We start from the raw sequence: 18,686 nt of genomic DNA on the forward strand, positions 1-18,686 counted from the left end.
CACAAACATGTTTCTCTTGAGCAGTGGCTGAGTGGCGGCCAAGCCCTGGGCCTGCTCCCCAGGGATGAGGTGGCCCACCAGCCAGTCCCTGCCTCTGGGGAGCACAGGCTCCAGTGGGTGTCAGCATGCAGGTGGGCCTGCAGGCATTCTGGCCGGGTGAGGGCAGAGGGGAGGCGGGCCGCTCGTGCTGGGGCCCGCGGGCGTCCTGCCAGGCAGTGGCTCGTGGCTTTGCGGATGACGCGGGAGCGTGGGACCTGCGGGGAAGCGCAGACTGAAGGGGAAGCCTCCAGTGGCGGGGCCTCGCATGTGTGCACACAGACCTCACACACGAGTGTGCGTGTGTCATGCGCGAGTGTGCGTGTCGTGTGTGCGCCCGTGTGCGTGCTCATCTGGCAGTCTGGAGGCTGACACGGGTTTCTCTGCTGGCTGGCACGCAGAGTCTGTTCTCTTTTCGATCACCTGGGCTGTTTTGCGACCCCATGGACTGCAGCCCGCCAGTCTCCTCTGTCCATGGGATTCTCCAGACAAGAACACTGGAGTGGGTTGCCATTCTCCAGGGGATTTTTCCCCACCCAGGAATCAAACCCAGGTCTCTCCCGCAAAGCAGGCAGATTCTTTACCGTCTGAACAACCAGGGAATCCCTTTGTAAATAACAGCACCTATGTTTTACATGGGATAAAATCAGGCGGCTTTCTGTTTAGAAGAAAGAGAGATATGGATGTGTGGGTGTGTGTCCTGCTCCAGGAGCTCTCTTTGCACAGACCTAGCACGCTGTTCTGTTAAGACAGCCCCCATCTCTTGCTCAGATCTAAACCTTTTGTAAACCCTGTACGGTCACTCGGGCACATCCTTGCTCACCCAGCCCCAGATGGGGGTGCTGGGGGTCCTCCTCCTGGGCCTCTGGGTTCTGGTTTCCCCCATTCCTCCTGCCTGGGAGTGCTGGCTGCTGCGTGCTGCCCACTCTGCTGGCTCCCACTGGGGTGGGCGCAGAGCCGTCCTGGGGTCCCGGTGCTCCCAGAGGGAGCTGCCCGGACCCATGGTTTTAGACCACAGCCCAGACCCCAGAAGGCCCTGCCCAGCCTTGTGCTCTTGCTGCTCTGTGACGCCCCTAAAGCTTGTAAGTTGCCCCACGAGGAAGCCAGGCGGCCCACGGGCCAAGGGCAGTGGCTGGTTCTGGTTCTGGTCCGACTGAAGGGGGTCTCCCCTGTGTGGGACTCTACCTGCTGACGACTATTCTGATCCCATGGAAGGGGGTCTCCCCGGTGTGGGACCCTACCTGCTGATGACTGTCATGACCCCACTGTTGGGTTAGAGCCCGACTCTGCAGCAGTCTGAGGTCGACCAACCCCCGCCCCCAACCAGGACAGAGCAGGCCGGACCAGGGTGGCCGCGTGCCTCCTGCATGTTGCTGCCTTGACTTCAGCAGGAGATTCTAGGGGACCAGGACCCGGAGCAGGCTCCTCCCAGAGCTGGACACCTGCCAGTGTGGCTCCACGTGTAAACCAGGTGTATGTGGCCTCAGGAACGTGAGCCAGGCGGAGAAGGCTTGCTGCCTGCCGCTCAGCCTGTCTGAGATGGACCTGGGCCACCAGGGAGAGGGGGGCCTTCGGTGAGCGTGCTCCCACCAGGGAGGGGACGCCTATGCTGAGCGTGCTCCCACCAGGGAGGGGGCCTTCACTGAGCGTGCTCCCGCCAGGGAGGGGGCCTTTGCTGAGCGTGCTCCCGCCAGGGAGGGGGCGCCTATGCTGAGCATGCTCCCACCAGAGAGGGGGCCTTTGCTGAGTGTGCTCCCACCAGGGAGGGGGCCTTCACTGAGCGTGCTCCCGCCAGGGACGGGACCTTCACTGAGCGTGCTCCCGCCAGGGAGGGGGCGCCTATGCTGAGCATGCTCCCACCAGAGAGGGGGCCTTTGCTGAGTGTGCTCCCACCAGAGAGGGGGCCTTTGCTGAGTGTGCTCCCACCAGAGACGGGACCTTTACTGAGCGTGCTCCCGCCAGGGAGGGGGCCCTCACTGAGCATGCTCCCACCAGAGATGGGACCTTCACTGAGCGTGCTCCCGCCAGGGAGGGGGCGCCTATGCTGAGCATGCTCCCACCAGAGAGGGGGCCTTTGCTGAGTGTGCTCCCACCAGAGAGGGGGCCTTCACTGAGCGTGCTCCCACCAGAGACGGGACCTTTACTGAGCGTGCTCCCGCCAGGGAGGGGGCCCTCACTGAGCATGCTCCCACCAGAGATGGGACCTTCACTGAGCGTGCTCCTGCCAGGGAGGGGCCCTTCACTGAGCGTGCTCCCACCAGGGAGGGGGCACCTATGCTGAGCGTGCTCCCACCAGAGAGGGGGCGCCTATACTGAGCGTGCTCCCACCAGAGAGGGGGCCTTTGCTGAGCGTGCTCCCTCCAGGGAGGGGGGACCTTCGCTGAGTGTGCTCCCAGGGCTGTGCAGGAGCTGGCCGTTCTGACTGAGCCGGATCCTTTGAGCCAGCTCTTGGACCACCCGCCCCCCTCCACCCCAAGAACAAGGTGTGATGCTCCAGTGATGTCACTGGGCAGAGGGATGGGAGAGCGTGAGTGGCTCCCAGACCGGGTTTCGGGGGCCCAGGAGGGTCCCAAGCTCCCGGGCAGGCCTCTCCCTGGCAGTGGGTGGCGGCCTTGGAGCCAGAGCAGAAAGGACTTGCCTGTCTTCTACAGGAGGCGGGCACCCAAGTGCCCGCTCCTGCAGGGCTGCGTCCTTAGCTGCTGGCCCTGTGCCCCTAGTCGGGGGCTGTGCTCACTGCTTGGGAGGGAGGGACAGAGGGAGGGAGGCAGGGAGTAGGCGCCCTGGGCAGGTGGAGCCGTCTCCCCATTCCCCGGGGGGTGCCCACAGACGCTGGGACCCAGGCTGCCCCTGCTCTCCCGCAGGACGTGTTTGAGATGCGTTTCGCCAAGATGCCAGACGAGCCGGCAGAGGCGCCCGCCCTGCCCGCGCCTGCAGCCCCCGTGGTCAGCAAGGGCGTGGAGAGCAGCCGCAGCAGCGACGAGAGCTCGTCGGACTCAGGCAGCTCGGACTCGGAGGAGGAGCGTGCCACGCGGCTGGCGGAGCTGCAGGAGCAGGTGAGCGGCCGTGCAGGCCAAGGGGCTTGGGCAGGACCGCGGTCCGTCCCCGCCGGCCCCTGACCCGAGGTCTGCCCCAGCCGCCACCCCCTCCCCAGCCACAGCCATCCTCGCTGCGGTGTCGCTGGGAGGGAACCTGGGAAAGGTGTCAGTTTCAGGGCCCCCTCGCCAGTGCCTGCAGGCCTGGGGCCCTGTGAGCCTGCCTGTGTTGGAATGTCCCTGGAGCCTCTTCCTGCTCTGCAGAAAGGTCTGCAGGGGCTGCAGCCCTGCGGCCCCTAGAGCCTGCCTCTCGGGGCGGGGGCGAACAGGACTGTCCTGCCTCCGCCTCTGACCCCTGAGGCTTGTTCCCACCCCGCTTCACGCTCCTTCTGTGCAAGATGGGAGCACGAGGTGCTAGATTCCCGGGGGGCCCTCTGGCAAGGAGGAGACATCGAGTAGCTGAGCCCCATGGGGGCTCACAGGCTGGGGTCCCTCCCGTGCCGTGGGACGTGGTCGGCGTGCGCAGCATCCCCATTCTAGCCCGTCCACCTACTAAAGGCTGGGGTCACCGTTTCCTCGCCTGTGGAGCGTGGCTCCCGGAGCCCCTGGGCGCCTTGGGGGGCTGATGGGGTGAGGGGCGCGTGGAGTGCGTACACACTGCCCGCCGCTGCAGGCCTCGTTCGGTGTTGGCTGCTGGCCCTGCGCCGTATTCGCCCCGCAGTCCTGCCGTGTGGTGCCCCAGCAGCTTGCCCACGAGCTCGGCTGCGGATGTTCTCTCCGGGGTGGGCGGTTTAAGCGCCTTCCCGGAGCGTCTCCCTCCGCCCAGCCCGGAGTCCTCACCCGGCGGCCGTGTCTTCCAGCTGAAGGCCGTGCACGAGCAGCTGGCGGCTCTGTCTCAGGCGCCGGTGAACAAGCCAAAGAGGAAGAAGGAGAAGAAGGAGAAGAAGAAGAAGGACAAGGACAAGGAGCGGCACAAGGCCAAGGCCGAGGAGGAGAAACGGGCCAAGGCCGCCACGCCCGCCAAGCAGGCCCCGCAGAAGAAGGCGCCCGCCAAGAAGGCCAACAGCACCAGTGCGGCCGGCAGGTGGGCGCCAGGCGGGCTGGCACCAGCTGGCGGGGGCACGGGGCTGTCAGGAGAGAGGTCGGGGTGGGGGGGCATTGGTGGGCCTTGTCTTGCCCCCATTGTGGGGAGACTGTGGGGACCCAGCGAGGTCTCCTCCAGGAAGGGTATGGGCTCCGGAGGGCAGAGCTCAACCTCCCGGGGGGCTGGCCTCAAGACAGGCGTGGAGACCTCTAGAGTCGCGGTTGTGGGGACGTTTTCCTGATCTGGGCAGGGCTTTTCTTTGGGGGTGTGTCGGGCTCTGGGCACCCCGTTCCCAGGTCGCCCAGTATGTGCAGGGTCGGGACGGGGCAGTGCCCCTTGGCACACAGCTCCGTGGGCCCCACGGCTTTTCCTTGGTTCCCGCCGAGGCCCAGCGCCGCCCCGAGGATCGCTGGCCACGGACAGGCAGGGACAGCACGGGGAGGTGTGTGGGGGCGAAGAGCCCCCCAGGTGAGGAGACCTCCCCAGGCCTCCTCCATCCAGCTGCACGGGCACGCAGGATGGAGATCCAGGAGCCGGGAGGGGCAGCGGGCACAGAGCTGTGGCGGGGAGAGGATGTGTCCCTCGTAGGGACTGGGACAAGTGGGGTGCCGCCCAGGAGCGGAGACGGGGCTGGGAGGAGGGGAGGGTTGCGGCCTCGGAGGCTGACGGGCTTCGTTTAGGGGCTCGCGGTTTATGCTCTGAGCAGATGAAGCTGGAGCGGAGGAGGGAGGCGCAGGGGGCAGAATGGGCGGAAGGACACACTTGGGGGCTGACGCGGCCCTCCGGTCAGGAGGGGCCAGCATGCCCGTCGGTTGGGGTGGAGGCGTGTGGCTTCGAGGGCTGTTGGTGCGGCGGAGGCGACAGGCTTTGGTCCCTGGATGGAGGAGGGGCCGGTGGAGCGCGGGGCGTGGGCTCCAGCAGCGGCCGGGCAGTGAGCGCGGTCAGGGCTCGTCTGTGCCTCCCTTTTCCAGGGGGGCAGGACCCCGCGCCCTGTCCTGTCTCTGGTTCTGGCATCAGTGTGCTGCCGGCCTCAGAGATGGTCTGGGCAGCGCTTTCCTCTGTCTCCTGGGGCAGGCTTACAGAGCTGGTATCCTCCTCGTTTTGTAGTTTGTTTTTGGCTGTGCTGGGTCCTCGTTGCTGGAGGGGGCCTGCTCTTAAGTTGCAGGGGGTGGGCTTCTGACTGCAGTGGCTGCTCCCGTTGCAGAGCACAGGCTCTGCGGTGCGCAGCTGCAGTGCTGGTGTCTCCCGGGCTCCGGAGCACGGGCCCAGTACTTGTGGCCTGTGGACTTAGTTGCTCCGTGGCCCGTGGGGTCTTCCCCGACCAGGGATCGAACCCGTGTCTCCTGCATGGGCACGTGGATTCTTTACCACGGAGCCACGGGGGAAGCCCCCAGAACTGGGATTCTTAAGTGTGTGATACAGTTCACCATGAATCCATCTAGACCTGGAGTTTCACTGTGGGAAGGTTTTTAAGGGTGAATTCAGTCCTTTTGATAGATTCAGGAAGTCGGGTTATTGGTTTGAGTCTGTGTTTTTTCATCACGGTAGGTTTGTTTGAGACGTCGCCTTACCTTTAAAGTCTGTAGGGTTTGTAGCAATGTGTTCTTTGTTTTTTCATTCCTTGTATTGGTAATTCGTGTCTGTTTCTTGGTGAATCTGGAGAATTTGATCAGTTTTGTTGGTTGTTCAAAGAACCAGTGTCTGACTTCGTTGACTTTTCTATTTTCTTTTTCTTTCATCTTGGTCTTACTTTTATCATTTCCCTTTGCTTGGTATGGACTTAATTTGCTTTTCTTTTTCTAGCTTGAAAACAGAAGCTTAGATGATTGATTTTTTTCCTTCTTTTTCTTTGTTCTGTTTTTTGGCCCTGAGCCACGCGGGATCTTAATTCCCTGACCAGAGCTCCAACATGCACCCCCCGCAGTGGAGGCACAGTCTCAACCGCTGAAGCTTCAGGCCTTCTCTTCCAGTATAAGCATCTCATGCTTTAAGTTTATGTCTCAACTCACTGCTTTGGCTGTATGTTCCCCACAGACGTGATTTGTTGTGATTTCATTCAAGTTCAAAACATTTTTTAATTCTCTCCAGGTTCCCTTTTTGACCATGGGTATTTAAAAGTATGTTTGACCTACAGATATCTGGAGACTTTTCAAGATATTTTTCAGTTACTGGTTTCCAGGGTCAGAGAACATGCTTTGCATGCTTTCAGCATTTTGAAACTTTTGTTAAGATCTATTTTACGGCCCAGAATGTGGTCTGTCTCGGTCAGCGTTCCGTGTACACTTGAAAAGAATGTGTGCTCTCCTCTGTTGGGTGGAGTGCTGTGTGAGTGTCAGTTAGAAGATTTAAAAATCTTAAAAAAAAAAGGGGGGACACAAATGACTGACTTAGGAAACAGGAACAGACTCATGGACTTGGAGAATGAGTTTAGGGTTGGCGGGGAGGGGACAGGTGGAAGGGAGGGCTAGGCTGGGGGCTTGGAACTGACGTGCGCACACCGTTCAGATAACTGGGCTTCCTCGGTGGTTCAGTGGCAAAGAACTCGCCTGCCAGTGCAGGGGACACGGGTTCAGCCCTGATCCGGGAACCCCCCACGTGCCGTGGCGCAGCTAAGCCCCTGTGCCGTGACTACGAAGCCCACACACCCTCCAGCCCAAGCTCCGCAACAAGAGAAGCCATCACAGAAGCCCACTCAGCCACACGCAGCAGCAGAGACCCAGCGTGCCCAGAAAGATGAGTGATGCAGAGCAAACTGGGGAGAAAGTGAGCAGCTAACAGACTGACTGACTGTGTTACAGTGTAACACAGGAAACTCTGCTCGGTGTTCTGTAATGACCTAAACGGGAACAGAATGTGAAGAGTATAGATACGTGTATATGTAAAAAAAAATTTAAGTTAAGTTAGTTGACAGTGGTGTTGGGATCGTCTGTATTCTTGCTGATTGGTTCTGTTGCTTACCGACAGAAGATCGTTGAATTCTCTAAGTAGAATTGCGTATTTTCCTATCTCCCTTTATTTCTGTCAGCTTTTGTTTATATATTTTGAAGCTTGGTTTCAGATGAACAGGCATGTTGAACTGTGCTGCCGTCTTGGCCAGCTGACATTTTATCGTTACGCAGTATCTTTTTCCCAATAGTATTCCTTTTCCGAAGTGTACTTTGTCTGAAGTTGTTATAGCTACTGGAGTTTTCTTTGGATTGATAGTATATACATGGGATACTTCCCCCCTATCTTTTTACTTTTAACCTACCTCTTTTATTTTAAAGAAGGATTTGTGTAGACAGCCTAAAAGTTGGGTCTTGGTTCTTACCCAGTCTGACCATCTCTTCCTTTTAATTGGTGTGTTTAGATCATTTGTATTTAATGTAATTGTTGATATAATTGGATTTCCATCTGTTGTTCACTTGCTCAGTTGTGTCCGACTCTTTGCGACCCCATGGACTGCAGCATGCCAGCCCTCCCTGTCCATCACCAACTCCCGGAGCTTACTCAAATTCATGTCCATTGAATCAATGATGCCATCCAACCATCTCATCCTCTGTTGTCCCCTTCTCCTCCTGCCCTCAATCTTTCCCAGCATCAGGGTCTTTTCTCATAAGTCAGCTCTTCACATCAGGTGGCCAAAGTATTGCAGCTTCAGCATCAGTCCCTCCAGTGAATATTCAGGGTTGATTTCCTTTATGACTGACTGGTTTGATCTCCTTGGAGTCCAGGGGACTCTCAAGAGTCTCTTCCAGCACCACGGCTTGAAATCATCAATTCTTTGGCACTCAGCTTTCTTTATGGTCCAACTCTCACATCCATACACGACTACTGGAAAAACCATAGCTTTGACTAGCCGGGCCTTTGTCGGCATAGTGACGTCTCTGCCTAATTGGCCGTCCAGGGCTTCTGCTCACCGTCACGTTGTTTTCTGTGAGTCCCTTCTGTTTACCCCTCTGTTCCATCCCTGCCTTCTTGGGGTATTTGAATACGGAGTTTGACCTGTTGCGCTTGAGATGCCTGTGGGGTGTCGAGGCGGGCTGCATGCTGTGGCTGTCTCCTGTCCAAGGCCTCCTGAGCTGGTGGGGCCTCTGAGCTCTGAAGCAGGGTCTCCGTGTCCCTGGAGATGCAGGTGCGTCCTGGGCAGTGGCCCGGCTCCTCTGCCTGGGTGCCACTGGGGCTGCTGCTTGGAAAGACAGCCTGGTCCTGAAAAGGACAAGGGCTAATGGGTGAGGGTCAGGGTCTCAGGGGTGGAGTTCGGTGGAGTGTGGGGGCTGGGATGCTGCGCCGTGACGCCCCTTGCCTTCTGCCTCAGACAGCCGAAGAAGGGCGGCAAGCAGGCATCGGCCTCCTACGACTCGGAGGAGGAGGAGGAGGGGCTGCCCATGAGCTATGATGAGAAGCGGCAGCTGAGCCTGGACATCAACCGGCTCCCTGGGGAGAAGCTGGGCCGCGTGGTGCACATCATCCAGTCGCGGGAGCCCTCGCTGCGGGACTCCAACCCCGACGAGATCGAGATTGACTTCGAGACCCTGAAGCCCACCACGCTGCGGGAGCTGGAGAGATACGTCAAGTCTTGTTTACAGAAAAAGCAAAGGAAGCCGTTCTGTAAGTTGCCGGGGCAGAGAGTGTTCCTGCCGCCCGCTCCCGTCTGTCTGCCGCTCGCTCCCGTCTGTCTGCCGCTCCCCGGAGCAGAAAGCCAGGCAGCCCCAAGAGTGGTGGGGGGGCAGGCAGTGGGTCGCGGGCTCCAGATTCCTCCCCTGTCTTCCGTCTCACGCCCCCAGGATGCAAGGGTACAGCGTCTGTCTGCTCACCTCGGGATGGGGGGCTTAGCTGAGACGGGCTGCCAGCCACTCCCCAGCCAGAGCCCTTCTTCCCCCTGTTCCTGGGCAGCTGGGCGGCTCTTGTATGCCCCGGCCTTCACTAAAGCAGGCGAGACCCCCGAATTAGCCCCCAGCCCCTGGGCAGCTGGGCGGCGCTTATATGCCCTGGCCTTCACCGGTGCAGGCAGGGCCCCGGGGGTCGGCTCCAGCCACGTTCACGCAGATGCTGGCTAAGGCCCTCCATTTAGGGCCTGACTGCAGGTCACCTGTCAATGGTTCCCTGCCTGAGCAGACCGGTTCCCTTTGCCTGGGGTTGAGGGTCCAGAGGACTCCCAGGGTAGACAACTGCACTGGCTCAGGATTCACTGGATTGGAATGAGCCGCTGCCTGGGTCAGTGAGAGGAAGGGCAAGCCCCAGGCAGCCCCTTGGCAGCCCTGAGGACACTCAGGGTGTACTGTTCCTGTGTGTGGCCCCCTCGGGCCGCTGGCCCCTCACTTGCTTTGTGGGGGGCAGCCTTCTGGATGGAGCATCTTGTTGCCCTCTGCGGCCCTGGCACATTTGGCCCTCGGTCAGTGGCCTGTGGACTCAGTGGTGCTGGCGCAGGTGTGCCAGGCGGTGGGCAGGGCTCCCGCGTGGAGCCTTGGGAGAGCCTCGGCCACAGTGAAGGAAAACCAGGAGTTGGAGGAGGGTCCGGGCTTCAAGTCACCCCCGCCTGCAGCAGGGGGTGGTCAGTCCCACCTCAGGAGTTCTGTGACAGTTCCGGGGCTTTGCCCGTGGCAGGGGCTCCATCCGGGTGGGCAGGGGCACCGCCTTGGGGGGCTGGGCATCCGCCTGCCCTGCCCGCAGCCACAGCGCCCTGCTCTCCCACAGCCACGAGCGGGAAGAAGCAGGCGGCCAAGTCGAAGGAGGAGCTGGCTCAGGAGAAGAAGAAGGAGCTGGAGAGGCGGCTGCAGGATGTCAGCGGGCAGCTGAGCAACAGCAAGAAGCCAGCCAAGAGAGGTAGGGCCGCCCCCGTGCTGCTCGGGGCGGGGGAGAGGGCTGCGGCCCCCGGAACCCTGGTCTCCTTACCTGCAGCTGGGGCTCCGAGGCTGAGCAGGCAGCAGGCACGTGGGAAGGCGCCACTCTGCAGAGCTCCTGGGAGCGGCGTTTTGGCCCAGCCGTGGTCCGTGGGGGGCCGGACTCCGTGACGTGGGAGGGACTGGGGCCCACCCTGCAGCTTCGGAGGGTTCTGGCCCCAGCAGTGAGCTTCCTGGTCGCCCCGGGAGAAGGACACTAGTGCCCAGCAAGTTAGCCAGCACCATAGGCGGGGAGAGGGGCTGACTGCCAGCCCCGACCGCGTGCTCTGTGGACTTTGGGGTCTCAGTTTCGGTGAGCAGGTGCTTCGACTCCTTGTCTCCTTTCTCTGGAGCCTGTAAGAAAGGGCACGTGCCTTTTTTCCTACCCAGGTGGTGGTCAGATTCTAGGCTCAGTCTTGGCCATGTAGCAGCCGGCTGCCACAGCCTTGCCTGGCCCTGCTTTCCTGGTGCCAGGGTGGGCCTTGGGGCCCTCCCCCTGCCACCGATGGCTGAGTTCCCTTGGATCAGCCCCGGAGAGGGCAGGGCAGGTGGGCACGTGGTTACGGCTCAGAGCCGCCTGCCCGGGGCCAGCCCGCCCCCACAGCCCGTCAGTGCCTCTCGGTTGGCGGCGCTCACTCCTTCCCAGGCCCAAGTGGTTTTGGCTTTGCTGGCCTCCGAGCTGGTTCTGTGCTCACTTCTGACACCAGCTGTGTGAGTTCCTCTCACACCAGTTCTCCAGGCTCCAACACGAGCTGGGCATCCAGCCGTTCAGTCAGTGCACTGTCTCCTCGGGGATGGTGCAGAGCCTGCAGGGTGAGGGCTCAGACGCCAGGTGCAAGTTCCCTGCCTCTCCCGTGCCTCTGACTGCCGGGCTGTGAATCGGGAACCCCCACGACCCTCTGCTCAGGTGTGCACACTCGCTGGAGTGGCTCACAGAACTCGGGAGTCCTGAGTCTGAATCACATGGTGGTTTGTCATAAAGGCTGCGGCTTGGGGACAGCCAGGTGGGCGGGAGGCACAGGGCTGGGGCTCAGGTCAGGGGCCGGGCGCCCCTCCCAGCACCTGGAAGCCCTCTGCGTAGGGGGTTTCTCTGGAGCTCAGTCTCCTCCAGCTGTCTCCCCTTGGAGGGAACAGACGCCCAGCTCGTGTTGGAGCCTGGAGAACTGGTGTGAAAGGAACTCACACAGCTGGTGTCAGAAGCGAGAGCAGAACCAGCTCAGAGACCAGCAAAGCCGAATGCACTTGGCCTGGGAAGAAGTGAATGGCAGTTCCCTCCCCTCAGAGGTGGTGGCCAGCTGGGGGGCTGGCAGGGTGGGGCGGCGGGGCGAGCTGAAGAGTTCCCGCCCTCCAGTCATGTGGTCTTCCTGGTGACCAGCCAGGGCCGAGGCTCTCAGGGGGTCCCACCCCAGTCACTCGTTAGCATAAACTCAGGTGTGATCTAAAGGGCCCCACTCAGGAGGTCTTGGGGGACCTGGGAGCCCTGTGCCAGGGACATGTACAGGCACCAGACAGACTCCTCGCAGCCTCACCAGTGCGTTGACTCGCATCAGTAGATCTGTTAACATTTTTCAGGTGACCAGGTCAGGATCTGGGTTGGGGGGGATGTGGAGCCAGCACAGGGGCTGCAGGAAAGGCCGCGGGGACGGTGGGGCGGCGGGCCGGTGCGGGGGTGCGCGCCGCTCACCTGTGCGTCTCCCCCAGAGAAGTCGGGCTCCACCGCGTCCGGGGGGCCCTCGCGGCTCAGCAGCAGCAGCTCCTCCGAGTCCGGCAGCAGCAGCACGAGCGGATCCAGCTCCGACAGCAGCGACTCCGAGTGAGCCCTGGACGCGTGCGGCTTGGGACGCAGCCGGTGGCCGCCGCCGCCGCGGGGATGCCGCGGCCTTCCCCCCGGCGGTTAATATACTCCTTTCGTTCCATGGCGTGCAGGCTCTCCTTTCACTTCAGTGTTATGGTATCTTCCAGTTCTGGCTTTAATAGGTCAACCAGGATCTTTCTGTGTGTGTCCATTAGACTTTGAGAAGCTGTGAATCGGCATAAGGTCTTTCCTCTGTAACTGAACTCAAGCCCCTTGGAGATGCCGGCTTCAGACGCTAACCTGGTAACCGTAGGAAACGTGTGAGGTGTGGTCTGAAGGTGCTTGCAGAGCCCCTTTCCTTACGCCCGACCTGGTCTGTAGCCCCAGCGAGAACGTCTCCCGAGGAAGTGTCTCGGACGTGGTGCCGCACGCGAAGGCTGTTGGCTTTGCCGACAGGGGTTTGTCTCCGTCTCCGGGGGCCCTGGGCCCTGACCCTTACGTCGAGGGCAGCTCTTTCTGCAGGGGCTGCGGACAGCCAAGCCCACCCCTGCCGTGAGTGAGGGCCAGGGCTGGGCCCCCGCCGGGAGGGGTCCCTGCGGTCCCCAGCCGGAGCTTCTGCTGGTGGGGAGCCGGCGAGGGGGCGTGCAGAGGAGCCGTCTTTCTGATCTCCCGGGAGGAACACGGTGGCTGCGTCGGCAGCGCGAGGGTTCCCAAACACTGAAACTTTTACCTCAACTTTGAAAAAAAAACAGAGAAAAGATTTAAAAAAAAAAAAAGGAGACTCTTTTTGTAAGGTTCAGCAATTTTCTACGAAAGGCCAGCCCCACGCGTGTCCCCAGCCCAGCCGCTGCCACGCACTCCGGAACCGTCGCCCCAGTCTCGTGTATATATGAATATTTTATTTATTAACATCATTGGTCTTTTTTTTAAAAAAAAAAAAGAAAGAAAAACAAAACCGCAAAAGAAATGCATTTAAAAAAAATAAGAAAGAGAGGAGCAGAGATGCAGGCCTTTTCCGTGGTGTGAGGGGAGCCCAGACCCCGCGGGGCGCGGGCCGCTCGCCCAGGTGCTACCGCCTCCTGCCCCGCGCGGTGCTGAACCTCGTCTGCGTGCTCGTCTCGGGGCTGCGGGGTTTCTGTTCTCGTTCTTTCTCGTGTGTGTGCGTGCGTGTGCGTGTGTGTGTGTGTGAAATCTGGAGACTCACAGGTAATAGACAACTTCCGGCTGCAGCACATTCTCATTTTTTTTTTTTTTTTAATTTTGTTTAGCTCTTTTATATTCACTTCCGATCTCTCTTAGGACTGTTTTAAAAAGGACTTCGATTTAGGGAACCCCAGTTATATAATATAAACTTTGTAATCTGCGAGAAAAAGAAATGTATAGTAAATCTAAGTCTTGATTTTTACCTTTCTATTGTAAAAAAAAAAGTAATAATAATATACAGAGTTTAACAGAAGGTTATGTTTCGGTTTTGTTTTCTCCAGAGGCTGCCCCCTGAGCGTGGGGTACCCACCACACCGCCTGCCTAGCTCTGAGCCGCGTGGCTCTGGCCAGGGGTTCATGGCCCCCAGTGGGGCATCCCTCACCCCCACCTCCAGGGAGGGGGTGGCCCCTGCTGCCCCACCGCGTCTCCCGGCTGCCAGCCGGCAACGGCATGGCCCGGGCTGGAGGAGCCTCTGGCCCCAGGAGGGCTCCCTCCCTCAAGACTGCATGGGGGCTTCTCAGTTAGCACAGAAATGACGGGACCTCACCGAGGCAGGGGCTGGGGGTGGGGCTGGGGGCGGCCCAGCCGCTTGTCTGAGGTCGCGTTCTTCCCGACAGCCCTTCTGGATAGATCAGGGCACCAGCTGCTGGCGTCCTAACAGGTGGTGGTTCTAAAAATCCCTAACATCCACTTGGATGCCACCAACCTTGATGGCTGACGAGCCCTCTGATGGGGTAGAACTCTGATGAAACGTGCTTGGGGGGTTGCCATTTTTCTGACCGCCGCTGATTCTGACCTTTGGTGAGTGTTGAGCCAGTTCATTCGACTTTTCATTGTAATAAAAATATAAATGGATTTTAAACTTGCCATTTTTTTTAAAGCTGCCCTGTTTTTCAAAGGTGTTTTCTAAACAGATCTTTAATGGAGTAAAAACTGACTTTAAGGACTTAGTGCACGCTGGAAGGTCTTGAAGCAGGATCTCATGGGCGACAGGCAAGAGGCACAGGTCTGGGTGACAGACAGACCCGAGCCAGGGGGCTGGAGGTGCTGGGAGCTGCCGGGGGTGCCCTCCAGCTGCCAGTGGGGAGGGTCGCCCTTGCCAGCCGCTCAGCAGGGGACAGGGGGCCCCAGTGCTGGGCGCAGTGGGAGCAGTTCCTATCCGCTGGTTTCCAGGTGTGAGAGGGGTTCTCAGCCGCCTCCCCTCCTTTCCTCTGAAAGATCTGCTGGCTCTGATGCTGCCGGAGAGCTGAGCCATGTAGGTCAGTGGTTTTTTTTTTTCCCTTAGGCTTTCTGTCCAGACTCAAAACTGATTTCAGAGTTTTGGGGGGACTCCCTCCACCCCCTGACGTCAGCCTATGGGTGTTTGCTGTTTTCATTTCTTTTGTGTTGGGCAAGTGAAATTGTTCTAGTTTTCCTAGAACTAGAGGGCAGCCCGTAGAGGGTTAGGAACCGTGTTCAGTGGGTCGCACCCATGCAGGACTCGAAATTGTGGCTTTCAAACAGTCTCCCCGACCCCTGGGGGCCGAGGGGGTGGCTTTGGCCGTGAACTGAATTCCAGAAACCCTTGCTCACTCATCTTGCTTACAGACTGTTAAGATGCGTTTTCTTTTTTGTTTGCTTTTTGTTCTTTTGCAACATTCACATCTTCTACAGTTTTGGTGGGGGGTGGGGGGGAACACCGCCCACAATAAAGGCTTCGTTACATCCAGCGTAGCGCTGTTCCCTGATACTGGCATAACACTTCCAGGAAGTTTTCCTTTTTTTATATTTAAAATGTTACTTTTCTGTATGATGTGCATGCAAGTTTACCGTAACTTTTCTTAAACTTTTTAGTGCCGTTTCTAGTATATTCCTGTAAATGTCAGTTACTGAAAATGAGTCCGATGTAAGTAGTTTTAGCTTGTCTACTGCAGTGCTGGCCTCATCACGACAGAATAGAAGTGGTAGAAAGTACTGTTTCTGGTGATCATGGACCCTTCTCCTGGGGCATTTGTTTTGTTTTCATAATAAAAGGAGAAAAAAAAAAGAGGCACCGTCTCTGCTTTCTGGGCTCCCAGCGCTCCCCTGGCTGGTGTGTGATGGGGGAGGGGGCCTTCGTTTTAACATCATGTAGTTCCTGGTGGGAATGCCCGGAGCGTCCCAAAGGGGTCTCAGCCGGCCCAGTGGCTGTGGTCCTCAGCCCGGGTTGGGGAGGCCCCAGGACCTCGGGAGCCCTGTGTGATGCCTTTTCAGGCCAGTGGCTGCACAGTGGCTGCTCCCGTGGCTGACCTGCAGGCACCCCACCCCACCCCCCGGCCTGGTTATCTGGCGCTCCCACTGGGCCCTCCGTCTACACTAAGGTGCTTCCTGAGACCACAGGCGTCCAGTGCTCGTCCGCTGGCCCGAGGATGTTTCCGAGAAACTGCATCGGGCAGTGTACACGCTGAGGTTTCTTCCAGGCGGCCTGGAACCCGGCAGCAACAGATCAAGGAGGTGTCGAGACAAGTGCGGGTTCTGACACTGTTTTCAAATCGTGACTGTTGGAGCCAGGCCTTGCAGTGGGGTGCTGTCCAGGCCCAAGGCCACCCTCCCGTGTTCCCTTGGCACATGTCACCCAGCCTGAGTTCCCCAAGGTCAGGGACTGAGCACATCTACCTCAGTGTCCCAGCCCCAGCGGGGAAGGCCAGGTGCGCAGGCCAGCTGCTCACCAAGCAGCTCGGTGCCTGCTCTCCTGTCTTTGCCACCACCTCTGTGACTGCAGCTGACCAGCCATGGCCCATTCCTCGGTCAGTCTAGGGAGAGGCACAGGCATTCCAGCTAAGTCAGAACTTTGCTTCCTTCCTGAGCTGGACTTAAGTCGGAGGACTACAGAGAGGCCTCTCTCCTAGGCGATTCCAGTGTCCCGGCGCCTGGACGGGCGAGCCTTTACTGCTCAGGCCCGACTCTACAGGAGACGGGCTTCCTCTTCATCTCCGGGAGCCACTTAAAGGAACTCTGTCTTCCAGGCTCCCGGCCAGAGGCGGCAAGAAAGCCGAGGCTCTATCAGCGAGAACCAGGCCTCTGGCTGGACGTGTGACCGTCGGGGAATGCAGTCTGACCCGGCCTTCCCGTCTGGATGCTGTCTGCTGACGAGCTTGCACGCCTGCACGAGGAGCCGCGCACACGGAAGCCCTGGGTGCACTGTGTGCATGCCAGCAGGACGGTCTCTGCCCGCCCACGGGCTCCGCAGAGCGCTGCCTGCCCTGCGGTTCTTAGCAGTTGTTCGGCGTTAGTGTTTTAACAAAAACCCTGGAAGCCAAGGCAGGATATTATGAACAAACAGATCGAAATTTGGAGTGAGGAAGGAAGGAGCCTCCTGAAGGAGATTTATTTAAAAAGAAAATTCAGCTTCGGCAAGACACGTCTGCATTCACCTTGCTACACAGACTTTAATTACAGCAAATCCCTTAAACTGACTCATAAACCTGCCCACACGGGGGGCCAACACACATCAAACACTGCAGGTGGCCGGGGGCTGCAGCCCGGAGCAGAGGCCGAGCTGCTGTCGGCTGAGAGCCTGCCTGTTTCAGCTCTGTGATTAAACCTGAGGTCACTTAGCAGCTGACGTGTAACTTCATAATTGGGGGCTTCCCCTCCCTAAGTAAAAGGATGCCTTGCCCACAGCCCCCAGCATCAGGGAGCTAGTGCAGACACCGTCACAGTGCATCGCGGGCGACGATCGCTTTGGTAACAACTCAAACTCAAGTGCCACAGAGCTCCTGCTGAAATGCTGCTGCCAACGACCTGTTCAGGGTAAAACCACTGTGGTCCCGCTGATGGATTTCCGATCCTACATGACGCCAATTCACTTTTTTTTTTTTTTTTTAAATATTTGACCCATTCTTCACCAGGCAGGAGGGACTACTAGAGAGAACCTGTAAGAATGTGAAAAGGTTGTGTGTACCTGGGGTATCTCTCTCGCGTGACTTACTTGGAAGCGTGACCAGGACAGCATAGCTGGGCCTAGGCTGTGCTTGCAGCGCCTGCAGGGTCAGGACGGGGTCCAGAAGTCCACCCATCACCCCGACTGTGAGTGGGCGGGGTGCCACCTCTGGGGTTTGGGGGCTCTTCTATCACAGCTCAGCCTTCACATTCCCTGTCAGAATCTCCCAGTGAGGGCTAGGGATCAGCAAGGCGGCCTGGTGCCTGGGCTCAGATTTTCACCCCAGAATTACATTATAGAACAAAACTTGGACTGCCCCGTGTCCCGCGAGACGTCCAGCTTGTTTCTGTCCCGGACGAGGATGGCCTCGTTCCCGTACTGTGAGTACCACATGCTTCGGCTCCTGCTTAGGTACGTCCCGGGCAGAGCGGATGCCAGCTTCTGCTGCTGCTGTTGCCAGATGAGCAGGGAGGTGTCCCGGTACCGGAGCCGGGCGTAGCTTTCAGACAGAGCTTTCTCTGCCAGCGGGACGCGGCCACTCATCACTGGCCAGAACCTCCCTGCTCCTGGGCTCCTGCACAGCAGCCACCTGCTCTGCACTAAATGCACTAATGAATGAGCTTTGCAGCAGCTGGGCGTGAGGATTCCTTCTTTAACTTAATGGTAACGAGGAACTCAGGCCATTTGCAGGCAACACCCTTTATGAGGGCTCTTGGCGAGGAAACTGGAGAGGCGTCTCCAAGCATTCTGAAGACAGCCAAGAGCCACGCGTGAGTCGGCAGGCAGGTCGGCGGGGCCCCGGCCGCAGCGTGTCCCCGTGACGGCTGTGTGCTCTGTGTCAGCTGTGCCGATGACAGGGACGAGGCTCTCACCGCAGGCAGGACTTGTCAGGTGCCCACTGCGAGTCTGACGCCGTGCCTCAGACCACTGCCTCTGAAGGCACACGTCCGCTGTCCTGCATGAGAAGGCATTGTGCACTAGGCCGAAACTGACAGCAGCTGCCCTGAGAACTGCCCTCCTGATCTGTGCCTGGGTCAGCTTTCAGCAGCACAGAGGCGGTGCGGTCCCTGCCAGGGGTGTGGAACCAGCTTTTTGTGCAGGGCTTCCTTCTGGCTAGCCTTCAGCTCCTCCGCAAGGTGAAGCTACAAAGAAACCAACCTGCCGTCAGGTGTACGGAGAGGAAAGGACGCCGGCGGTCCTGGCAGGGCTTAGGGCACGGGATCCTTCTTAACTCTTGGGATCAGAGCCCTTAAGCCAAGCCACCCAGCCCCATGCTCCCACTATTTCGGTTGCTCCCCGGTGACGCAGTGAGCTTGGGTTTAAGAGGCAGAAGGATGCCTCATCCTAGTTCTTCTGTGAACTACGGGGGTGGTGCTGGGGAAACCCCTTGCTGGAGAGCTAACGTCCAGGGAGAGCTGAGAGATAAGTTCTAAGAATCTGACGGGGCGCAGAAGGAACCTGCCCACGTTGGTACCCACCCAGCGCCCCCTTTCTCCTCCGAGCAGCCGGGAGGGCCCTGAACCCGAAGGAAAAATGACGTCAGGGGAAACCCGAACAGGGCGCATCCTCAGTAGCCCCAGCCCGGCTCTCCCAGCCGCGCAGTTCTCCCTTCCGTGCGGCCCGCGCCCCCGTCGACCAGCCGCGTCCTCGCGACCCGCTGAGCCCCCGCCGCCCCGCCCACGGCGCGTCCCCACCGCCTCCCCAGCGTCCCGGGCGCCCACTCGCCCGGAGGCGCCCCGCAGCCCCCTGTGACCCGGCCCGCGGCCCGCCCGG

The 18,686-nt window shown here is 59.3% G+C and overlaps 2 protein-coding genes across 4 annotated transcripts in view; one reads left to right on the forward strand and one right to left on the reverse strand.

Moving 5' to 3' along the window:
- BRD3 (bromodomain containing 3) overlaps positions 1-16,663 on the forward strand; it is a 38,262-nt gene extending 21,599 nt beyond the window's left edge. For 2 of the 3 annotated variants that reach the window (XM_086324186.1, XM_086324187.1), the window contains exons 8-12: positions 2,898-3,089; positions 3,929-4,152; positions 8,450-8,742; positions 9,829-9,957; positions 11,715-13,874. In XM_086324186.1, coding sequence (XP_086180312.1) covers positions 2,898-3,089; positions 3,929-4,152; positions 8,450-8,742; positions 9,829-9,957; positions 11,715-11,830 — 954 coding nt within the window. In that variant the 3' untranslated portion in view covers positions 11,831-13,874. Of the gene's footprint in view, positions 1-2,897; positions 3,090-3,928; positions 4,153-8,449; positions 8,743-9,828; positions 9,958-11,714; positions 13,875-15,996 lie in introns of those variants that run through there. The other variant, XM_086324188.1, reaches the window with a different exon arrangement.
- Positions 16,664-17,193: 530 nt separating this feature from the next.
- Positions 17,194-17,602, reverse strand: BRD3OS (BRD3 opposite strand). The gene has a single exon (XM_086324189.1). It carries the CDS (start codon positions 17,454-17,456, stop codon positions 17,202-17,204), a length of 255 nt encoding a protein of 84 aa, XP_086180315.1. The 5' UTR covers positions 17,457-17,602; the 3' UTR covers positions 17,194-17,201.
- Positions 17,603-18,686: the final 1,084 nt, after the last annotated feature.

This window comes from Bos grunniens, chromosome 11, assembly GCF_055505025.1.
Source record: "Bos grunniens cultivar Pamir isolate PY7600 chromosome 11, Bosgru_T2T1.0, whole genome shotgun sequence".
Classification (NCBI taxonomy): domain Eukaryota; kingdom Metazoa; phylum Chordata; class Mammalia; order Artiodactyla; family Bovidae; genus Bos; species Bos grunniens.